General features: G+C 61.3%; 1 protein-coding gene across 1 annotated transcript in view; it reads left to right on the forward strand.

The window, feature by feature from the left end:
* SCUBE1 (signal peptide, CUB domain and EGF like domain containing 1) overlaps positions 1-19,892 on the forward strand; it is a 127,016-nt gene extending 107,124 nt beyond the window's left edge. The window contains exons 11-22 of the mRNA XM_073788106.1: positions 2,126-2,245; positions 2,606-2,710; positions 3,697-3,813; positions 4,600-4,737; positions 5,769-5,972; positions 9,039-9,200; positions 10,507-10,674; positions 12,590-12,751; positions 14,373-14,570; positions 16,124-16,276; positions 16,660-16,739; positions 18,915-19,892. Coding sequence (XP_073644207.1) covers positions 2,126-2,245; positions 2,606-2,710; positions 3,697-3,813; positions 4,600-4,737; positions 5,769-5,972; positions 9,039-9,200; positions 10,507-10,674; positions 12,590-12,751; positions 14,373-14,570; positions 16,124-16,276; positions 16,660-16,739; positions 18,915-19,067 — 1,760 coding nt within the window. The 3' untranslated portion in view covers positions 19,068-19,892. The remainder of the gene's footprint in view (positions 1-2,125; positions 2,246-2,605; positions 2,711-3,696; positions 3,814-4,599; positions 4,738-5,768; positions 5,973-9,038; positions 9,201-10,506; positions 10,675-12,589; positions 12,752-14,372; positions 14,571-16,123; positions 16,277-16,659; positions 16,740-18,914) is intronic.
* The last annotated feature ends 2,941 nt before the right edge of the window (positions 19,893-22,833 follow it).

A 22,833-nucleotide genomic window follows, 5' to 3' on the forward strand; every position in this document is an offset into this window, starting at 1 on the left:
TGAATCAGCTATACATATACATATATCCCCATATCTCCACCCTCTTGCGTCTCCCTCCCACCCTCCCTATCCCACCCCTCTAGGTGGTCACAAAGCACCGAGCTGATCTCCCTGTGCTATGCGGCTGCTTCCCACTAGCTATCTATTTTACATTTGGTAGTGTATATATGTCCATGCTACTCTCTCACTTTGTCCCAGCTTACCCTTCCCCCTCCCCGTGTCCTCAAGTCCATTCTCTAGTAAGTCTGCGTCTTTATTCCCGTCCTGCCCCTAGGTTCATCATGACGATTTTTTTTTTTTTTTAGATTCCATACATATGTGTTAGCATACGGTATTTGTTTTTCTCTTTCTGACTTACTTCACTCTGGATGACAGACTCTAGGTCCATCCACCTCACTACAAATAACTCAATTTCGTTTCCTTTTATGGCTGAGTAACATTCCATCGTATATATGTGCCACATCTTCTTTATCCATTCATCTGTCGATGGGCGCTTAGGTTGCTTCCGTGTCCTGGCTGTTGTAAATAGAGCTGCAGTGAACATTGTGGTACATGACTCCTTTTGAATTATGGTTTTTACTTGAGTGGTTTTAATAAACCAAAGCAAATCAAGTTCATGTCCCCTCAAGCCTTTTACAAATCCCTGACCCTTTTCACATTTGCTTCTTCTCATCTTCTTGCATATTCTCTCACAACCAGATATGCTTACAATAAGGCAAATGTACTTTTTTCCCCTTTTTTTCCTTACTGCCAGTCGATTGACCTTCCCTCTTGCTTTTTAGGCGACTTTACCCTCTTCTCTGAGGGCTTCGATGTCCTAAGGTGGTGGGATGGATGGTGTACACAGCGGAGAGTCAGATCTCCTCTGCACGCAAGCTGAGTAAGCTAGCTTGCCCCTGTTCCGTGGGCGCCAGCAGGACTCGTGGGACCCCCGGGTCAGAGTCCAAGAGCCTCGTAACTCACAGCACAGCCAGCAGCCCCCCAGGTCCCGTCCACCCAGGAGGACGCGCAGACAGGAAATTTGCATCCTGGCTGAAGGACGCCCAGCTTGGGAAACTCACCCCTCGCTTTTGTAGTGAACGGAAGCCAGGCTGCTCTTGTCTGCAGGGAGATGTTACCTCGTCCCTCGAAGGTGCTCGCTGTCAACAAAGCCCTGAGAAATGGCTCCGGGAAAGACGCATCAGTGTCTGCATACCCCACGTCCCCACAAGGACGTGCGGGCACGTGCAGGGCCGGGCGTGCACAGGAAAGCTGTGCTGTCCATCTGTAGTTGCGGACAATCCCCTCTAGGAAGTCAGAGGAAGTACAGGGAACTGCTGGGGGCTAACGTCTCCCTTGGAAGGTTGGGGATGGCTGTCCTTCTGTTTCTTAACCAGTGAGAACACGGGCTCTTCAGCAGCCCTTTTGGTTTGTATGATCTGCAGGTGTTTTTGTTCATAGTTTCTTGATCCTTGGGGGACAAAGGCCTTTTGGTTTTGAGTTTGTTTGGGGGCCAGATGTTTCATCTGGAGGGCCGTGAGTTTGTTTTCATTTCTAGATTGTGTCCTTTTAAGACACTTCCTTTAAAATGTTCAGCCACATGTTTAAGATCATCCAGGCTGGCAGTTCCCCTTATTCCAGCTGTAAGTCCCCTGTTTCAGCCTGTTCCCTGGGGCGACTCCACATGAGAAACTCTGAAGAGCTCAGTTCTGGACATCGTCAAACACCTAATGGCTGTGTCTGGGGGCTGCCCCAGAGAGGGCTTCCCAGTGACCCTCCCGTGCTTGGTCACTGCCAAGAAGCCCATGGCCATTTTCAGCCATTCCTTTCCCCAGATGGGCAGGGACACCTGCTCTGGAGGGTCCAGCCCTGCCCTTGGATCGGGGCACAGGGAGTGGACCTTCTCACAGAGAGCCTGGACTGGTGTTGGAGGGAGAAGGGAGCAAACCGCTCCCTGGGCCCAGCATCCCCCTACGTCCAAACGGATGTGGACCCTGCCATCTCCCAGCCCCCTCCCACCAAGACGGTCTGGCCAGGGGATGGACGTGTGGTGGGAGTTCCTGTTGGTCCATGCTCAGGGGCCCTGCCGGCTCCAGAAAGCCACCCCTGGCCCCTCAAGCCCCTCTTGTGTCTTCCTTCTCCTCAGAGACGGGCAAGTGCCTTTCTCGGGCCAAGGCCTCACCCCAGGCCCAACTGTCCTGCGGCAAGGTGGGCGGTGTGGAAATCTGCTCCCTGTCCTGCCTGGCCCGCACACTCTTCATGCCAGGTAACCCAAGGCTGTCCCCGGGATGGCATGGGGGCGGGGCTCCCTTCCCTGGGGTCCAGCCTCTGCTCCCTGCTGTTCTCCAGGAGAGGAGCCCAACCTAGGAATGAGGACCCCCAGCCCTGGTCACTGAGTGACCCTGGGCAGCTGTCCGGTTCTGTGGGGGCCGCAGTGTCCTTCTCAAAAGTGCAGCGGACGCATTCCTGCCCAGCCACTTAGCCTGTAGTCGTGTAGCAGAAACAGACTGACGTGAGGGTCAGTCCTGACCTTCGTTGCATTCAGTGACCCCTCCGAGGCCCCCAGGATGTACGGGTGCTGAAAGGGGGGGCACCCAGGCCCACCTCAGCCCTGGCCTCTCTACAGACTCAGACGACAGCTACAGCCTGAGCTGCGGTGTCCCGGGCCTCCAGGGCAAGATGCTACAGAAACGCAACAGCACCGGCTCCAGCACCGGGCCCAGCTGCTCAGGTAGTCCCTGGCCTGTCCACGCCACACGCACCTGCGGGACCCCTTGACTTTCCGTCCAGCACCAGGCCAGGGGGAGACAGAGGGGCATGGCCCAGGGAAGGCCTCCTGGCCTGGGGCCTGCCCAGTATGGCTCAGGGTGCCAGGGAGCTAAGAGCAGGGCCAGGACCCAGAAGCAAGCAGGCTGTAAGCTGAGTCCCAGCCCAAGGGCAGTGGACCATGGAAGGGCCCTTCCGGCTCTGGGCCACGGTTCCAGAGTGGTTTAGTGACCCTAAAGTGCTCCCTAAAGTGGTCTATGGATCTCAGATTCCATTTCAGTGAAGGGAGTCACATCTGCTGCGGCCACAAGGTTCTAAAACCTCCCAGAGTCCGAGCTCGCCTGGGAGACCACCCGCCCGCCCCACCGCCCCCAGGAACACTGGAAGCACGCACACGCCCACGCACTTTGGGACACAGCCAGCTCCCCTGCCAGCAGGAGGTTGTGCTTCGGCAGCTTTTCCTATTCAAGAGGCTGGATTCAACGATGTGCTTAATACATACATGATGTAATCCTAAGCTTCTGTGACTATAGGATTCTTTGGTCCAAGGGTCTGCTCTGCTCTTGGAAGGACCCAGCGGCTCTGGCATCTGTATCATTGCAAATCCCCTTCCCTTCCTTGCCTCCCTCTCCCGTCCGTGCTGCCCCTTTTCCTGAAAGCGCCAGCCGCATAGAGTAGCTGTGGTGATGGGGGAGAGGCAGAAGGCTTGCCCTTCCTCCTCCACCGACCGCTGCCTGGATGGCCCCTGGGGCGAGCAGGACCCCACCGTCCACCCTTGCACCTTTTTCAGGGAGAGAAACAAAGCGGCAGAGGTCCCCACCCACGGCTCCCAGTGGGTTTGTCCCCCTGGCAGCCCCCTCACGCTCAGGCACTCCCTCCGCAGCCCCCGGCCCCACCACCTCCCTGCCCAAGGGAGAGGCCGCCACCTGGGGGGATTTGGACTTTCCCCAGGTGCCCCTGCCACCCTCATCAGGCAGAAGGCCCGGTTCAAGATTCGAGATGCCAAGTGCCACCTCCGGCCCCGAAGCCGGGAGCCGGCAAAGGAGGCCCTGAGGCAGCTGCTGCTGGGTGAGTGGGCCGCCCTGGCACCGCCCACACGGGGGGCGGGGGGAGGTCCCCAGGCCTGGGGGCTGGGAGCCCAGGGTCCAGCGGGACTGGGTTTCCAGGGGTAGGGGCCTCTCTTCGTCCTCACCACCGTGGTCCCTTAGCCCCAGGAGCCACACCTGGTGGACCATAGACAGTGGTGGTGTCCCTGGGGAAGAAAGCCAGCATTTGAGTGGAAAAGCATCCCTGGGGTCCATCGGCCCACCTCACTCAGGGTTAAATGGGCTCCCCCAGAGCAAGGGCTTTCCGCGCAGCGTGGTCGTGTCCAAACGGGAGGAACCCCGGGCTCACTCAGCGGCTCTCTCTAGAATGAGGGTGGCCCAGAAGGGTGTTGCAGCCTGGGGGAGAGCCTGGGGGAACGGACCAGGAGGAAAGCATGCCCGCTCTGTTTCCACGAAGATTCCCGAACACCTTAGGGTTCCTCCTCAAACCTGACAAAGCTCGGCACCCAGCAGGCCTAACCTGGGCCGAGCGGCCCCGAGCTGGAGCTGCACGGCTTTGCGAAGGAAGATACGCAAAGTGCCTCACGTGCGGCGGTGTGATGGCCTCGGGAGGGCTGGGTGCAGGGCCTGGCTCAGCCCCCCCGGCCCCTCCTGAGACCTGGCCTTCTCCAGCCTCAGTTTCCCCGTCTGCACATGAACTCTTAGGCAGGGCGGGACCCTGGCCACCAGCAGTCTGTGTGCAGGGTGAGGTAGGACCGTGCTCCCCGCCCCGTGCCACCTTTGCCACAGTGGCCCCTTCCTTGTCCAGAAAACTGCCACGTGACCTTTGTGACCCTCAAGTGTGACTCCTCCAAGAAGAGGCACCGTGGCCGAAAGTCCCCATCCAAGGAGGTGACCCACATCACTGCAGAGTTCGAGGTGGAGACAAAGATGGAAGAGGCCTCAGGTGGGTGAGGAGTCCCCGCAGGAGGTGCTGAGGGCCTCAGCGAGGACAGAGGACTGGGAGGTCTGCTGGGCATGAAGCCAGGCTTCCACCGAAGCCACGGCTACCAGAGGTGGAGGCCAGCCAGGCACCTGGCAGGGCTCAGGGCCGGGCCCTCAGAGCAGCTACCCAGCCCAGGGTGGAAGAGGAGGCCCAGGGCCGCGAGAGGAGCGGGGCTGGGGCTGCAGTGACAGCCACAGGCCTCTCCCCACTGCTCCACGCCCTCACCAGGGCCTGGAGGGGCCCGTGCCTGCAGCCTCCGCAGGCGTGGGCCGTTGGCGCAAGGACCTGTCTTTGCCCGGTTCCAGCAGGGCCCTTGTGGGGTGCTGGCTCATGTTTCACACCAGCAGTCCCCTCTGGGCTGTAAATGAGAGCTGAGGTGAGCTGTGCCCTGAGGTGAGCAGTTCCCTCTGGGCTGTAAATGAGAGCTGAGGCGAGCTGTGCCCTGAGGTGAGCAGTTCCCTCTGGGCTGTAAATGAGAGCTGAGGCGAGCTGTGCCCTGAGGTGAGCAGTTCCCTCTGGGCTGTAAATGAGAGCTGAGGCGAGCTGTGCCCTGAGGTGAGCAGTTCCCTCTGGGCTGTAAATGAGAGCTGAGGTGAGCTGTGCCCTGAGGTGAGCAGTTCCCTCTGGGCTGTAAATGAGAGCTGAGGCGAGCTGTGCCCTGAGGTGAGCAGTCCCCTCTGGGCTGTAAATGAGAGCTGAGGCGAGCTGTGCCCTGGGCAGGGGACGTGTTGCAGAGGCAGAGGCCAGGCTTCTGCTCAGATCTGCTGCGGGGCCCTTGAGCGGCTCATGCCTCTCGCAGCCTCGGCCTCCTGGAGCCTCAGTCTCCTGCTGGCAGACATTCGCAGCAAGGGCGCCTCGGCCCGGGGCCGCTGCGGGAAGGCTCTGAGCAGAGGCGCGGCCCAGCGCAGCGCCTAGCAGGGCAGCCTGGCGGGGAGACGGCTTGCAGCGGCGGGGCGGGGGGTCGTGAGCTCGGGTCTCGCCCGCCCCTGCAGACACCTGCGAGGCCGAGTGCGTGCGGAGGCGAGTGGAGCAGAGCCTGCAGGCCGCCGTCAAGACCCTGCGCAAGTCTGTCAGCCGGCAGCACTTCTCCGTCCAGGTCGCAGGCGCTGAGTACGAGGTGGCCCAGCGGCCGGCCAAGGCCCTGGAGGGCCAGGGGACGTGTGGCACAGGCCAGGTGCTGCAGGACGGCAAATGCGGTGAGTGCCTGCCCTCAGCCGCTCCAGTGTCGCCCCGCGGACTTTCTCTGTCCTTCCTTCCGTGTGGGCCCAGGTAAAGAGCCCACGGGAGACAGACACGTCAGGCCAGGACAGGGGGAGACAAGGAGGCCTGCCGGGGAGAAGCGCCGCGGCACTTAGACGTGACGGCTGGCATTAAAGAGCGTTCCCCTGGCGCCGGGACCGAGTGTACGTGTGACCCTGCCCGCGGTCCTGAGGAGGGGCGGGACAGCAAGGCCCCAGCCGAGGGATGTGAGGGGCATGGGACCAGTCCGTGTGGCTCGACAAGCCTTCCCAGCGGAGGCGTGTGGGAGCTGAGGGCAGAGGGGGAGCAGAGTGAAGATGCCCGGGAGGCTGAGGGCCCCCTGGCGGGGCGGGGGTGGTGCTGCCTGGCGCAGGGAAGGCCAGGCCACCGCAGGGGCCGTGGGCAGGGCGGCCAGGTCCAGTGAACGAGGCTGGGGACCTGACCGGCCCCCATCCAGAGGCGATGGGTTTAGAGACAGCCCCCGGTGGCTCAGAGGTGAACTTGACAGAGTCCTGGTTCTAGTGGGGTTGATGGTTACATGGGAGAGAAGGCAGGCAGCCACCAGGTGAGCGTATCCACAGGCCAGATGAGGGCTTGCTGGCCCCAGTGCTGCCCTGGGCGCGCTGGGAAGTACTGGCCCGCGCTGAGCTGGCAGCAGCCTCATTCGCCCTCTGCCGTGGGAAGGCCAAGTGGGGGGCGGCAGCAGAGCGGAGACCTAGCCAGAGATGGTAGAGCCTGGAACCAGGGGCAGCAGGAGAGGCGGACAAGGAAGAGAGAAATTGAGAGCACGCTTTGGAGAGGGAGGTGAGGGAGGAGGCTTCAAGGACAACTCCAAGGGTTCCGGCCACTTGGGCAGAGATGGCATTGTTTTCAGATCTGGGAGAAACTTGGGGGAGGGGGCTGGCGGAGGCGGGGGTCCCAGCTGTCCTTGTTAGTCTGAGACGCTCGTTGAGTCGTCCTGGTGAAGGCGCTGACTAGGTTGGAGCCACAGATCTGGAGCACAGAGTGTAGCCTGGGCCGGAGACACAAGCTGGGAGCCGCTGGAGAGGAGGTGGGATTTAGGAGTGGGGGGAGGGGCAGTGGAGTGGGCACAGCGCCGTTTCCCCGCAAGGGGGGAGGGGGAGGGACTCGGGGATGTCATTCTTTTATTTTTAATCACTTATTTTGAAACGTTTCAAACTTTCAGAAACACTGCCAGACAGAACAAAGAACTTGCGTATTTTCTTCACACAGATCCCCCCACTGCGATGTCTGACAGCATTCGCGCCGTCATGCTTTCCCGTGCGTGTGGCGCGCTTGTGTCCCTTTACGTCACCTGCTAAATTCCAACTCTTCCGACAGCATCCCTTTCCTCTCCGTGTTGTGTTTAGTGGTCATGTCTCCAGAATCCTTCATCTGGAGCAGTTCCTGGCTCTTCCCCTGCCTCTCCTGTCCTGCCCCCGGCTGGCCCTAAGTTCTGTAAGGTGACCCTCAGCTGCGTCCGGTGTTTCCTGGTGACCAGACTCAGGGCCTGCGTTCTTGGCGGGAAAACCACGCTCCACGTCTGCTCTTCGGCGCCCCCGTCAGGAGGCACAGGGTATTGCCCTGGTCCACCTCTGGTTCCTCCACCTTAATTCACCATTTTCCCTCTGCAATCGATTAGGATTTCGTGGGGATGTACTGGAGTGTGCACGACACCCCGCTCCCCATCAAACTACCATCCACTCGCTGACAGCCGCCAAATTAGCCACCTCTACACTTGCTGCCAAGCCGTGTTCTCTACTTCTATCATCCCTCCTACATTTATTAGCATTCTAGTGCAAGAGAGAGCTTTCCCTTCTCCCACATGTTGGCATGTATCTATATACCTATGCATTTATGTCAGTGTGGACTCACAGATTCCTCACTGGCTTGTAATCCACTCCTAACGTGGCTTAGTTCGGTGCTCAGATCGCCCCCGCTTCAGCCAGTGGGCGCCCCATCAGCTCGGCCCCTGTGTCCTTTGACGCAGCTCCGTCACTCACTGAGTGTCCAGCACTAAAGACGTTTCAGACTCAGCTTGTGCTTCCCCTGCCTTGGAATCAGCCAAAACTCCAAGGACCCCTGTTCCTTTTAGAGGAGGAGAGTGTGTAGAAAGCGAGAGCAGAGGTACTCATTGCTACTGGAGTGTCACTGCCCTCTCATTGGACAGAACTAGAAAGTATAGGTATGCATATGTTACCTGGAGACCTATGTACCTATGCTATTCCTGTAGCTCTGTGTGTGTGTGTGTGTGTGTGTGTGTGTGTGTGTGTGTGTGTGTGTTTTATAAAACCATGAGTTCATACCAGTACCTCCAATTCAGTACCTCAGTATTCGTTCTAACTTGTTTTTCATGTTATTTTTCCATGTTTCTAAATATCTTGTCCCATGAGGCATTCAGCTCCCTTTCTCCTTAACTTATTTTCTCCGTCAGTTCCCTTACTTACTCATCAGTTTTGCTTACGTGGCCAATGCAGCCAACCACACTGGCTCTCCTCAGCCCAGCATCTCTGTATCCTCAGCCCCCAGGCCCCTGTCGCTCCCCCAGCCCCTCTGCACCTGAGCCCCACGTCCTCAGGTGCCAACTCCGCCTCACGGGGAAGGAAGGGGGAGCCGGCAGGGGAGCGTGGTTTGGATGAAGTTGACTGTGGGGCATCTAGGAGGCCGTTGGTACACAGGCCGAGGGCCCAGGGCTGGAGGGCAGCATGTGGAGCAGAGAGGGGACGAAAGTCCCTGCAGAGACACTTACGAGAGGGCTGAGGCGAGGGATCTGCAGGGGACCCTGAGTGGCAGCAGGCAGGAGGGCGCATGAGACCAGGACAGGGTCCTCACAGATGACCACCGCCTGGCTCCTCTGGGATGGGTCTGGGCCCCTCTGTGCCCCTGGAGCCACAAGGGCGAGAGCTGGGCCCTATGTGGAAGGGCAGAGCCTGGGCTTGAGGCACCAGCAGACAGACGGCCAGACCGCCTGGCTGCATCTCCCCACCTCTGCCCCCAGCAGTCTCTCCACGTTGCCTCCGCAGTGACCTGCGGGCCTGGCACCTACTTCAGCGGAGAGCCAGGCCAGTGTGTGCCGTGCACGCCGGGGACCTACCAGGACGGGAACGGCCAGCTCAGCTGCACGCCCTGCCCCAGCAGCGACGGGCTCGGCCTGGCCGGTGCCCGCAACGTATCCGAGTGTGGAGGCGAGTAGGGGCCCTCCCTGCAAAGAGCAGCCGGGGGTGGGGGAACAGGGCACCTCCTGTCTCCACCTAGGTTCCCAAGGCAAAGGCCCGGGTGCCTTGTGGTCTCTTGTAAAGCTCTTTGCCGTTTCCAGAGCCTGTCAGGACTTCCACGCAGCTGCACTTACAAAGTGCGTCATGTGTCAGAGTGCACGGCGGTGAGCCGGCGCTGGGCTGCACTTGGTGCCCTTTAAAACTGCACCATGCAGGTTGGAAAGGACTTCACAGTTTACCACTTGCTCATTTACAGGTCCGCTTATAGCGGAGGTACGTAGTGCTTTATAGTTGACCAAACACGTGACACGTCACGGGGCACCCATCATTGTCGGAAGCTTTGTGGAGTGCGGCCAGATACTTGGGGAGAATGGGCTCTACACAGAGACCTTTACAGTTGGCCTGTGGACGGTTTGCAGAGCCCTTTTTCAACTTACCGAGCACAATTTGGTTTGCAAAGAGCTTTTCCATTTACTTACCCCACTTAACCTCATCTGTGAAATGGGCTTATAGCCTTCCCCCCATCAGCCTCCCTTCCCGGGCCATTGTGGGGCTCACCCAAGAGAATGGATGGGGAAAGGTGTGCTGGGGAGTGGGACCCTTAGGGTGGCGGAGACCTCCAGCCTTCTCTGGGGGACACAAGAGATCAGAGCCCAGCCCTGAGTCCCTGCAGGCTGGCCCCTGTCCCCTCCAGGAGAGTGTGGTCTGTGCCCCAGGGGAGGTAGTACCTGTCAGAGAGCACAGAGAGGCCACTGGGGGAGCAGAGAATTCCAGGGCACTAAACCCATGCCTTGCTCAGTGCCGGAATACCCTCTACATCCTGACATCTTGCTGGAACGTGTTGTCTCCTCCCTTTGTCCCAGCTGTGCCCTAGGGACCTCACAGAACCCCCTCCCTCCGCTCAGGCCCAGCCAGGCAGATAGGCAAGGCAGCATCAGCCTGGAGCTTAAGAGCCCCAGGTCCTCATGTGAAGACAGTGTGGCCCGCCCCCTGGGCAAAGCCCCCTAAATAAACGGCCTCCATGACCTCCCACCTCCACATGTGGTGTCCACACTTCTCAGCTCTGGAGCAAGGCCACTTCTCAGCCCACGGCCCTTCTAGCTGGTGGGAGGGGAAAAGCCAGGCCTGACCGAGACCACACAGGGCACTCCTCCCCCACGACCCGCCGCCCCGGTGCCTTGGTGCCTTTCCCAGGACAGGCGAGGGCTGAGCTGAGCGCCGCGCCTGGACCGAGGCGCCCCGCCCCAGAGCCTGAGCCGTGACCTCTGACTTGCAGGCCAGTGCTCTCCAGGCTTCTTCTCCACCGACGGCTTCCGGCCCTGCCAGGCCTGCCCCGTGGGCACGTACCAGCCTGAGCCTGGGCGCACAGGCTGCTTCCCCTGCGGAGGGGGACTGCTCACCAAGCACGAGGGCACAGCCGCCTTCCAAGACTGTGAGGCCAAAGGTGAGGACTCCCCACCCACCCCTCCGCTCGGGGTCAGTTTCCCTGGATGCCCCTCATTTCCTGCCCTGGCAAACCTCCACGGTCAGAGGAGGAGCCTGGAGCCTCAAGCAGTGGACGCTGGTGACGAGCTCTGTGCTGCACACGAGGACAGGGACGGCGGGGGTCCAGCACAGGCCTGCCTGAGGGCTCGGATGAGAGAGCCAGGCAGGCGCTGAGGCTCCAGCCCGGAGCTCTGAGCCCCCAGCCGCCAGCTCCTCAAGACACTGGGGAGGCTTTGAGCTGCACTGGGAGGAAGGTTGGGAGGGGAGGAAGGTGAGGAGGGGCAGTGGGGTGAGGTCAGAGGTCAGAGGTCGTCAGGACTGCTGGGGCCCTGCAGTGCGGCCCCTCCTCCCCTCCACACCACCGAAGCTGCACCGCCGCCCCAGGCTCGACTCTCTACAGAGGGACAGTCCTCCCCACCCGCTGATGGCCCGACATGCAGACTCTGAACCTTCCCCAGCTCTCCAGCCCACCTCCCCCTGGCTCCTGCCGGGTTTTCCCCCCTTTACCGTTAGCCTCGCAGAAGGAGTGTCTGGACTCCACTTCCTCTCCTCTCATTCTCTCCGAATCCCCGCCAGCCAGTCCGACTGTCACCGCACTACGCCCGCCCAGCGTTTGCTCCCATCAAGGCGGCCCACAGGGTCCCTGAGTTGCTGGAGCCCAAGTCAGTTCTGTCCGCGTCTCCTGAGACTGGGACGTGGCCCCCTTGGGGTGCTCTTCCTGCCGCTTCTCCGCCTGGGCCCCAGGCCCCACTCGGCCTCCCGCAGCCCCGCCCCCAAGTGCTGGGCCGTCCCAGGCCCCTTGCACGCGCTGTTCTCGAGTCTGGATAAACTCATCTGCTCGCTTTAGGTAGCATCTCTGCACGGGTGCCGCCAGCTTGTTCCCCGTCCAGCCTCTCCCCTGAACTGGACTCTGCCCTCCCGCCAGGCCACAGCTCCACATCGTATCTAACAAGCATCTCAGATTCCACAGGTCCAGGCTCCCCTCTGGTGCACGGCGGCTCTTCCTGCCAGGTGCTCACGGGAGCCTTGGCGTCACTCTAAGTGCTCTTTCCCCCTCACCTCACACCCAGTCTGTCCGCAGCCCCTGCAGCTCTAGCTTCTAAACAGCCTGATTGCGCCTTCCCTGGCGGTCCGGTGGTTAAGACTCCGCACTCCCACTGCCAGGGACATGGGTTCGATCCCTGGTCGGGGAACTAAGATCCTGCATGCCACGCAGTGCAGCCAAAAATAAAATAAAATAATAAACAGACGCAGAGTGACCCTGACCCAGGCCACCGCCACCCCTCCCCGATGGCCCTGGCTTGGCCTGCCTGGGCCTCCGCTCCCCCCTCCCCCAGAGCCCACTCCCAGTGCGGCAGCCGGGGACACGGGGCAGCTCCAGGTGGCCTTCCTCTCTCAGAGGAAAGCCCAGCGCTCACCGTGGCCCCTGACCTCTGCTCCGGCCACAGCTGGCACAGACACGGCCCACCTCCGGGCCAGCTCCACACTCTTCGGGTCTCCACGTCGGTCCCCTCGATGCCGCCTTCCCTCGCCTCCCTCCACAGCCGGCCCTACGGCATCTCACTTTCCGTTTATTATCCCCAGTGGAGGGACAGACGGGCATCCCACGCAGCCGGAGTACGATGTTGGCCCCAGGGCAGGGCTCTGTCTGCCTGGCTCACTGCTCAGAACCCGTGGTCCACGGCACACCCTGCACTGTTGCGGGCAGGGGCAGGGAGCAGATGGGTCGGCCACTCAGGGACTGGGCGCGGGTGGTGGAAGGTTACCGGGCAATGGGGAGGGGCCTTGAACTCTGTGCTGAGTCAGCCCTCAAGGGCAGGGAGTCCCGGGGAGAATGCCGCCTGCCCTTTCCCACCGGTCCCCCCCCACCACAGTGCACTGCTCCCCCGGCCACCACTACAATACCACCACCCACCGGTGCATCCGCTGCCCTGTCGGCACCTACCAGCCCGAGTTTGGCCAGAACCACTGCATCACCTGTCCTGGCAACACCAGCACAGACTTCGACGGCTCCACCAACGTCACACACTGCAAAAGTAGGTGCTGCTTTTCCCACGGCCGAGGAGCTGCGGGTGCCGGGAGGGTACGGGGGGCAGGCTGTGAGGGCAGGGGGAGTCCTGACCTCAGGTCGTGTCCGCGGTGACACAGACCGGGAGGCCGGTGACTCCTGCCTGGCCCGTCACATCCGCACATGCACTCGGTGGGACACCCTGTGGTGTGGAAGGTGCGGCCGGCTTGGCCAGCCCCCTGCGCTCCACGGGGCAACCTGATCGCGCCGTCGTTCATCGGTTCCCGTGGCTCACCTGCGCCTCAGTGCCGGGCCAGGCCCCACTCCAGGCTCTGGGTCTGTGGAGGGAAGAGTCAGGGCCCCTGCCAAGGAGGCTTGTGGGGCAGCTGCCCACGCCAGACCCTGCAGCTCTGAAGGCGCAGGATGGTCAGGGTGTACCAAGGGTGCAGGAGGAAGAGGGAGACCAGACGGCCGCCCTGTGTCTGTAGGAAGCCCCGTTTTAGCCAAAAGAAACGTGGCAGCGTAAGACAATCTGGGAAATAGATCTCCGAGCCCCTCGCCAGCAAGTCGTCTGGGCCTAACCCAGAGGGTGCTGTCTTTAGGGATTTCTCATTCACCTTTCAGAGCCCTTTAGGGCCTACGCTCTGGTATTTTACCCTTTCCCTAATCACTTTCCAGCCAGTGACTCCTTTCCTGGGCTGCTGGTCACGTTTGGAACAGCCTAATGGCCCGTCAAGGAGAGTTAATCCTCGACGTGGACGCCGTCCCCTCTGCCCGGGCTGCCCCCGCTGGGCTCGCGGCCTCCTGCCACAGCTCAGCATAGCAGGGTTTTAAGTGTTTAAACGTCCTAATGAGGAAAAGTGGGGGAAAAGTGGGAGGGAAGCTTCTGGAATGATAAGGTGAAAATGAAACGTTTCCCAGAAATTTTGATGCGAGGAAATCTTTAAATGAAAATGTGTGAGAAAATGACGTGTATTTAGTATCTACACTCGGTAAATGTGTGGGAAGATGACGTGTATTTAGTATTTACACTCAGTTTTCTTTGCATAACTTCCTTTATGCAGTTAAGCTAGGAACCGTTTAGCTCATAAAAAAGTCACGTTTGGCCTCTTTGAGGATGCACGGCTTAGCTAGACTTGCAAAGGTGGGGAAGCGTGTCTCTTGCTGGTCCCTGAGCCTGCTGCTCCCTGGGGAGGGCCACACCTGGCACCTGGGGGGCACGCAGGGGATGTGGAACAAAGGGTTGCACAGACGAGTGAGTGGAGAGAAAGGGGGCGTTGGGGCGCACTTGGCCTCGGCTGAGACACGGAGGAGAGCGCGGGCTGGCGGGGAGCTGGCAGCGGCGGGGGCATGGACGCGCCTGCCGGGGGGGCGAGCAGCTCCAGGCAGGAGGCCAGGACGAGGCCCGGCCGCGGAGGTCCAGGTGAGGCAGCCCAGGAAGGAGGCACCCGGGGCTGGGCCTCCGAGAACCAACACGGAACGGGGACCCGCTCCCCGCTGAGGGGTCCCCGAGGGAAGACCGGCCTGGAGCCTGGCCTGCTGGCGGGGAGGACCGGGTAGAGGGGGGCCAAAGAGGGGGCGGAGCACCTACCAGCCCTGCCCTGAGGGCCAGCCGGGCCTGACCAGGGCACGGGCCGTGGTGCCCACAGACCAGCACTGCGGCGGCGAGCTTGGCGACTACACGGGCTACATCGAGTCCCCCAACTACCCTGGCGACTACCCGGCCAACGCCGAGTGCGTGTGGCACATCTCGCCGCCCCCCAAGCGCAGGATCCTCATCGTGGTCCCCGAGATCTTCCTGCCCATCGAGGACGGGTGTGGCGACGTCCTGGTCATGAGGAAGAGCGGTACGTGCCGTCCAGGGGGGAGGCCTCAACCACACGCCCACCCCTCCCCCGCGGCACAGCTCCGCGGGGCACTCACCTCCGACCGCAGGGGCTGGGCTTTCCAGAGCTGTGTGGAAAGGTCCGGAGAGCTTAGGGTGTGTCCTAAGTGTGGGAATCAGGACCTGGTCAGGTGTGGTCTCGATGCTGACCACAAGTCTGTCTCTCATCCCATTTCTCCCGCATCCCGCCACACCGCCCAGGGTGAGCCCCCAGGAGCACCCCCTGCCCCACAGGGCCTCTTCCCCCTCTGTGCTTGGAGGGGTGGTGAAGGGCCAGCCTGTGCACTCACACAGGGCGCCGCTCCCCCGCTCTGTGAGCTGCAGCGTCCCAGCTCCCCACCCCCATGGGGGCTCCGGGTGAGACTTTGGGTGACGGGCCAGCCCCTCAGCAGTGGGTGGGCACGAGCACATGCCCAAATGGCCACGGCAGCGAGAAAGGTGGGGAGCCCTGAGACGCCCCCAGGGACTGGGTAGAACCCCTTATGGCCTGTGCCTCGGCTGGGGACCTCGCTGCTGCTGTGGTAAGGCCACAGTGCCCCCAGGGAGCAAGCCCCAGGTCAGAATGTTAGGGAAGAAGGAGGGGAATGAGACAGACACAAAAATGTGTCCGCCCACCGGGGCCTGGGATGTGTCTGATACACAGAGACCAGCCAGAGGAGCAGGAGCGTGGGGGGGACGGGGGAGGGGGTAGGGCCTTGTCCACTGTGTGCTGCATTGTTACCAGGTGCCTGCACCGCCCACTCAGTGCAGCTGATGAGCAGGAAATGGCCCCCAGTGTGTGAATGGGCGGCCTGGGAGGCCAAGAAGGGCAAGGTACCCGGCCAGGGTCCTACAGCCAGTCAGAGCCCAGCCCAGGACCTCCCCCACCCATTCCCATCACCAGCCTCCCTAGTCCACATCTTCCCCTCCACTGTCTGTCCACAGAGCTGAGCTCTAGGGAGGCCAGCCTCTCCCACCTCGAGGACACCTCAGGAAAGCTCCCCCAGGGAGCAGTGAGGAAGTGGGGCACCCTTTGGACAGCCCCAGGCACCCCAGGGGTCAGCAGGCTCACCCTTGTTCATCTGCTCACCGGGAGAGGAGACTGACCCTCCACCCAAGCCCCGGCTCTGTGCTGGGTGCAGGTGTGAGCCCTGTCCTTGAGGAGCAGTTGGCAGGGAGACAGTGACAACCCTATAGAGGAGGGCTGTAGTACAGTGTTCACAGAGCAGAGAGGAGACAGAGTAGGGTGGGGGTGGAGCAGTCAGGGAGGCTTCCTGGAGGAGGAGGCACAGAAACTTGTCTCAGAGGGACAAGTAGGAACTGGGGCTGAGGGTCGGGAAGGGCGTTTGGGACCGAGGGAACAAGTGCGGGGACTGGAGAGCTGGAGTGTTTGGGGGACTGGGTGCTGTGGGTGCTGGAAGGCTGACTGAGTGGGGAGGCCAGAGGCCTGTGGCAGGAGGTCAGGGACCGGGTAAGGAGCTGTGGATCTGGGGCAGCTCAACCATGACGTGCCTCCACCCCCTGCCCCGCCCCCAGCCTCACCCACCTCTATCACCACCTATGAGACCTGCCAGACCTACGAGAGGCCCATCGCCTTCACCTCCCGCTCCAGGAAGCTCTGGATCCAATTCAAATCCAATGAAGGCAACAGCGGCAAAGGGTTCCAAGTACCTTATGTCACCTACGACGGTGAGTGTGGCCCCACTGCGCACCCAGGCTGGCCCTGGGGACACGAAACAAATCACACCTCCCCGGCCTCAGGGAGCTCCAGCCTTGGGGGACTGTGGGGTCCAGACAGGCCCATAACGGGGACAGGGTGGTGCAGATGAGGGAGCTATTAGTGGTGTCTGTGGGCCTCAGAGGGAGGTGCTACCCAAGCAGGGTTTTGAGGGTTGTATAGGGGTTTTCTAGCTAATCAAACCTGGAGGAGACCAGTGTGGGTGGAGGAGACAAAGGCACGCAGTCTGAAGCCCTGGGGGAGGGCCGAGGCTAACGGGATCAGGAGGCAGGAGGGACTTTCGCCTTCAGCCTCTACCCTCACCTTCCTCCCTTCCTCACCGGCGCCTTCGCAGAGGACTACCAGAAGTTAATAGAAGATATCGTCCGCGATGGACGGCTCTACGCCTCGGAGAATCACCAGGAAATTTTGAAAGTGAGTGAGCGTCCCTGTGGGAAGGGATCATATAATCCTGCGATGGTGGCCTGTGATGATCCAGGGCCATCCCTGCCCCCAGCCCCAACCCCAGCCCTGCACAGAAGTGAGGAGAGGAGAGTGATAACAGGAGAAGAGAAGGTGATGGGAGCAGGCGGCCAGGGGCAGGGCTGGTCCAGTGCATGTGTCCTTCTAGCCCAGGACCTGCTGACATGCCCGTGGGCAGGTTCCTTGTGAGCTCTTAGCCTCACTTTCCTCATCTGTGAAATGGGGAGAGCCCGACAGCGTGGTCTCTTAAAATCAGGAGAATCCTCCGCTGCCTCTGGGACTCACTCCCTCCTCATCCCGCCCACGTCCTGAGAAGCAGAGCCACCTAGTCATCTGGGGGCTGTGGCCGTCACACGGCGGGCACAGGCCGGGTCAGGGCCCAGGTTGTCACCGTGAGGAGCCAGACTCAGGGATTGGCTTGGGCTCTGGCCCCGGCCCAGCCCTGGGCAGACAGCACCCCCAGCCTGGGAGCCGAGGGTGGCGTGGAGGGTAAGAGCGGGGCCGGCCAGTCCCTCGCTAACTTCTGCTCCAGCTGCCACCTCCCAGCTGGGTGTCTGAGGCAAGCTGTCTGAGCCCCGCCTCGCGTCTGAGAAACTGGGATGGCTCACAGAGTCTCCGAGCCCAGGCCTGGAGCACTCCTGCACACAGTAGGCAGTTTGTAAGCCAAGAGGTTTGCCCCCTGCTGCCCTACCCGGATGAGACCTGGGGGTCTCGGGGCACGAAGCCCCTCGTCGCCCTCCTCAGGCACCTGTCTGTTTAGTGGGAACCAGAGGGTCGTCCTGGCCTCTCCGACTCTGTCCTGTTGACAGTGCCTGACTCTCTCGTCCTCGCCCCGGCCCTCTGTCCTCAGCTCCACCCTGCAGCTGGGAGCATCTTTTCAGAGCTAGAAGTGTTCCCACCTCTTAGGACCAAGCCTTGGCCAGCGAGGCCCAGCCTGGCACGGCTACCACCTGCCTCCACGGCGGCTCTCAGGCCTCCGCTCCCCACCTCACTGGCCACGGCCTCCCAGGAACGCTCGCCCCATCCTCTCCTCAGTGGACGTCCTCCCGTCCCTGCTGCGTCCTATCCTCTGGGCCTCCCGAGCCAGGTTGCGCTCTGAGGGCCCCAGGTGGCCCCCTTCTTGGCCGTCAGGCCTGCCAGTTTAGGTCTGTCCTGTGATTATTTGGGCCCCGTCCCCCCCGCATGGGGAAGGAACCACAGGGCTGCCCCCTCAGCACTCTCCCCGGCACCTGGCACTGCACCCAGCACATGGGAGGAGCTCCACCAGTGTCTCCAAGGGCGTGGGTGCATGTGTACACAGGGGAGAGGGAGTGTGTGTGTGTGTGTGTGTGTGTGTGTGTGTGCGCGTGCACATGTGTGTGTGTGTGCCCGCTCACACACGCCGGGACGAGTCACACCCCAAGACGGCCGCTTGAGACGATGAGCTCGTGGGGCAGGAAGCACGCGGTGCGGTGGCTGCCGGTCACTGGAGGGTCTCCTCCAGGGTGGCATCGCCCCACTTTACAGATGACGCTGGGCTCTGAGAGGGTGCCCAGCTGGTGAGTGACTGCGCCTGAGCGTGGGCCGCCTGGACCCTCGCGGCACACCTGTGCCGAGCACCCCTGGGCCAGGCTCTTGGCTCTCAAGACTCCATTTCCTTTTCCGCCCAGCCCTAAGAGGAGGGATCATCACCCCGTCATTCAGATGAATAATTCAAGGTCAGAGCAGCAGGGCCATTTTCCCAGGGCTAAGGCACTAGGGAGGAGATGGTGCAGCTGCGGTTTCCAGTCCGGCCTATCGGCCTCCAAAGCCTTGCTGTCTACTCCGTGTGCTCTGGTTTTCAACCTGGGGGGTTTGGCTGTTGTGTTTTTGCAGCGCACCCTTTTAAGATAAAATGTGACTGGAACTCCAAGAGTTAAAACGAATAGACTATTAAAAAACCAATTAGGCTATTAAAACCGAAAAGCTATTCGTGGCAAAGAGTCTGTAGGGTCCTGAAACACACCAGCCAGCCCAGCCTCTTCCCCCTTCCGCCATCCCTGCAGACACCCTCAGGCCCCTCCAGGGCGCCGGGCATCGCAGAGGCGAGCGGCCAGGGCCCTCCAGCCTGGCCCCAGGCTCCTCACCCTGGCCTCACGTGTCTTGCAGGACAAGAAGCTGATCAAGGCCCTCTTCGACGTGTTGGCGCATCCCCAGAACTACTTCAAGTACACAGCCCAGGAGTCCAAGGAGATGTTCCCACGGTCCTTCATCAAACTGCTGCGCTCCAAGGTGTCCCGGTTCCTGCGACCCTACAAATAACACTGGTGCAGCTGCCCTGCTTGGGGTGCCGGCTACCCGGGGAGGAGAGAGCTCCTCCCCTCCACAGTCGAAGCTAAAGGCGGCTCCGTGGGCCTCCACGCTGCCTTGGGAATCGCCGTGGCGTCTGCCCTTCAGGAATCGCTGGCCAGCCCGTGGCGGGCGAGACCACATATGCAGGCAGAGACCCCAGCCCGGCTGCACTCCTCTGATGTCGCCCCCGTGGGAAAACGTTGCTTAAGGCAGCCTTTCTTGCTCCTTCCAGGACACCAATAGCGCCCTCTCCTGAGCTGGCACCAGCGGGCGCCACCCGGACCCAGGACGCTCGGCCACCACCCAGGCGGGTCCCGGGCAGAGCTGACCTTTGGAGGTTGCACGTGCCCTTTGCCTGGTGCTTCAGGGGAGAGAGGGGCATGGCTGCCATGTCTCAGGGGGGCTCTCAGAGGCAGAATCCAAGACAGGAGGCCAGGCCGTGGAAGCAGGGGTGGTGAAGGCTCGTCTGGGGGCTGTGATAAGCCAGTGTCGATGCTGGCAGGGCGTCCACACCCGCCAGCTCCTCTGGCCGTGGGCCCAGGACACGGGCGAGTGCGGTTGGGCTCTCAGGATTCTGTGATGGGACAGAAAAGAGGTGCTGGGAGAGGAAACTGTAGATTTCTGCTTTCCCGTGATAGAGCATCTAATTAAGTACTATGTGTATATGAATCTAAAGATAAAGATATATATACTTCTATTTGTGGGTACTTTAGGAGAACTCTCTTTAGCAACTGTAAATATTAATCGCCCCGTCTTCTCCCAGCTGTCGCTGGCTTCCCTGACCGATTAAACTGCTCCTCCAAGCACTTGCCACGTCTGTTTACAAAGGCCAGGAGCCTGCAAGACCGGGGGTGAGGCAGGTCGGCCCTGGACACGCGGTGGAGTACAAACGCTTGGGGGACTGGGCTCCACGCTCTGCCAGCACGTTGCCCTCCAGTGGAATGCAGTGGAAAGCGGTGTCCCTTGGGACCCCTTCCTGGGGTCACGGGGCCCAGTGGTAAACTTTAGAAGGGGCCTGTGTCTGACCCGAGGCCGTGACCGTGGAGTTCGAGCTGAGGACCCTTGCCACCGGAAGGCAAGGCTTTGCCCCTGAGCACAGGCCGTGCTGAGCACCGGGGCCCAGGGAGGAAAACGGGCCCCGGGACGGGGGCCGCCCCCGGCAGAGGCAGGCCGGCTGTCGGAGGCCCGGCTTCCGGTGCCGTCTTCTTTCTGCTGCACCCTGTGGCCTCCCTCACAGAGTCTCTCTGTAAAGAAGCAAAGTCTGGAGTGTGACCGGGCTGCGCCGTGTCCCACTCAGCCAGGAGCCAGGGCCTGGGGTGGAGCTAGCGAGGACCTCCGACAGGCCGCGGCCTCGCCCACTGCCACGCTGCTGCTGCCACCAGCCGCGGGACACGCAGGTGCTCTGTGGCTTTGGGGTTAACAGACATTTAGAATCCCAAGAACACGGGCGAATCCTCACACGAACTCCCGTCACCCATCCTGGTCGCCTCTAGGTGGTTTCCTCCTCGCCCCAGACCCACGCGTGCCGCTAGGGATGAGCACGCCCTTGAGAATGGCTGTGGCGCTGAGGGCGTGAGGCCTGGAGGTCCCGGGCTGGGTGGTGAACAGGTCAGGGCGGATTTTACAGTCCACAGCGGGGCTCGGCGCTCGGGAGTTCCTCACCACCGTTACCTGCGTCCTCAGCGGCGGGTCCCCAGCTTGACTAATGCTGCTGTCAGCACCTTCTCTTCCAAAATCCAACTCAAGTGGGGAGGGCGCTGCACTTGGTCGGTAGCGCAGTGTCAGCTGGGGAGCCCCGTCCAGGCCACACTGCCCCTCCCCTGGTCACAGTCCTTGAAGGCCAGTCACAGTTTCCAGAAAGAGGCCTGTCCTCCGCGTCAAGCCCCTGGTCCTCCCCAGAAATTAGGTGTGTCCTCCGGAATCGGCCCCCAGCAATAGCTACCCAGGGGAGGGCACTGGGAAGGGTTTTTGGTTTTGGGGGTGGTTTTTAATGCTCTCAAAAAGGATTTTTTTGATCCAGAGGGGACCAGAAAGAGCTCTCATCTCTCTTGAACACTTCCTGCTGCTCCTTTGGGTGGTTTCCGGCAGTTGCCACCCACATACCCACTAACCTACCCACCCTTTCGGTGGCTCCACCCCGATCCACGGCTCTCGCCACCACTGTGGTCAGACCGTGCCCCGTGTCTCCCGGGCAGAGCAGGACGGGGCAGTGCAGACGTGGCCCCCGCACCGTCTCGGTGCCAGGGAGCCCGCAATCCAAATTCGCCAGCCGCCTGCTGTCACCATCCAGCCCTCCCTCCCCAGTAAAGCCACCTGCCGCGCCATCAGGGGACTCAGAGTCCAGGGGTGGGGTCTTTCCTGAACCTCGTCAGCCCTCAGCCCCACGCTGGGAACCCTGGGGGTCCCACTTATTAAACGCAGAGCTGTCGCCACACTTTGGGGCCTGGTGGTCCCAGGAGATCTACCCGGGCAACAAAGCTTGTTTCTTCGTGTTTCTGTGTCGTGGACGCAGATGGTAGATTGCCTGACACAAGGTGGCTATTCCACCTGGCTCCAGGTGGAGGTGGAGAGAAAAGGGAAGGCGGACAAGGACTGGCCCAGGTAGGGCCGTTATGCGGTGAGTCCTGAGGAAGGACAGAAGCCGAGACAGGAGTGCAGAAGGCCTGAGCTGCCAGGGGCTGGGCCAGAAGGAGCACATCCCACTCCGGGATGGGACGTTGGCCTTGAGCAGCCGCAGACCCATCCCAGCCAGGGCCTGCCTGGCACGGACCCTCAGGGGCTAGCCAGTTGATAAACGCCAAGGAAAGGAGCTAAGCAACACATTGCTGGAAGCAAAAGCCTGCCCGCTGGCCAGGACTGAAAGCAGGGGCCAAGGCCTGGCGATTCTGATGAGCTTGGTTCTGGCCCAGCAGAGCATCAGGCTGGGGCGACCGGAGCAGCTCTGCAGGGATGGCAGTGGAGACTGAGGGACCTCTGCCCCATGGGCTGGGCACTTCCTGGCACACTCTGCTTCCATGGAAATGCGCCCAGGAAAGGGAAGGCATCTGCTCAGGTCTAGTGGCCAAGCCCTCAGCGAGGGAGTGTTGAAGTCGCCTCATCTGCTTCCCCGAACTAGGCTCCTTTTCCCCGATTGTGCCTTGCAGCTGCTGCGCGGGGCTGGCCCCCCTCCTCCCCCCGGGGCTCTCCGTTTAGGGTCAGACAGCAGGTCGCACCTGCCGGGGCTGGTGGCCTCTTTCCTCAGTCCCGCCCAGCTCTTCGCCTCTGTGGTGACAGGCTGGAGGAGGCCGTGGGGCCCGAGGTGGTGGCCTCGGGCAGCTTTCCCTCCTGCCATCCATGGGTTTGGGACACGCAGATAGAGTAGAACTGAGACCCCAGGCCAAGAAGTTTCCAGAGAGCGATGGCCCATGGAGACCCTCTTCCCCACACCTCTTACAAACCCACCTCTCCTACCTGAACCCTCGTTCTCCCAGAAGAACAGCCAAGGTCACCCCTCTTCCACAACAAGAGCCCGCCCCCCCCCCCCGCCCCCACCTGCTGGAGCTGGAGCAGGGGCCTAAGTGACATTTCAGGGGCCGAATAAGACTTCCAGCACCTCCGCCGCCCCAGCTGAAAACTAAGAGACTGAACTAAGTTGGGTCACTTAGCAAAAGTTTGCTGAGCACCTACTGTGTGCTAGGCTCCTAGAAAGGCAGAGAGACCATAGCCCAGGGGCTGACAGGATGCCCTGAAAAGCCCT

The sequence above is a fragment of the Tursiops truncatus genome, chromosome 11 (genome assembly GCF_011762595.2).
Source record: "Tursiops truncatus isolate mTurTru1 chromosome 11, mTurTru1.mat.Y, whole genome shotgun sequence".
NCBI classification, from domain to species: Eukaryota; Metazoa; Chordata; class Mammalia; order Artiodactyla; family Delphinidae; genus Tursiops; species Tursiops truncatus.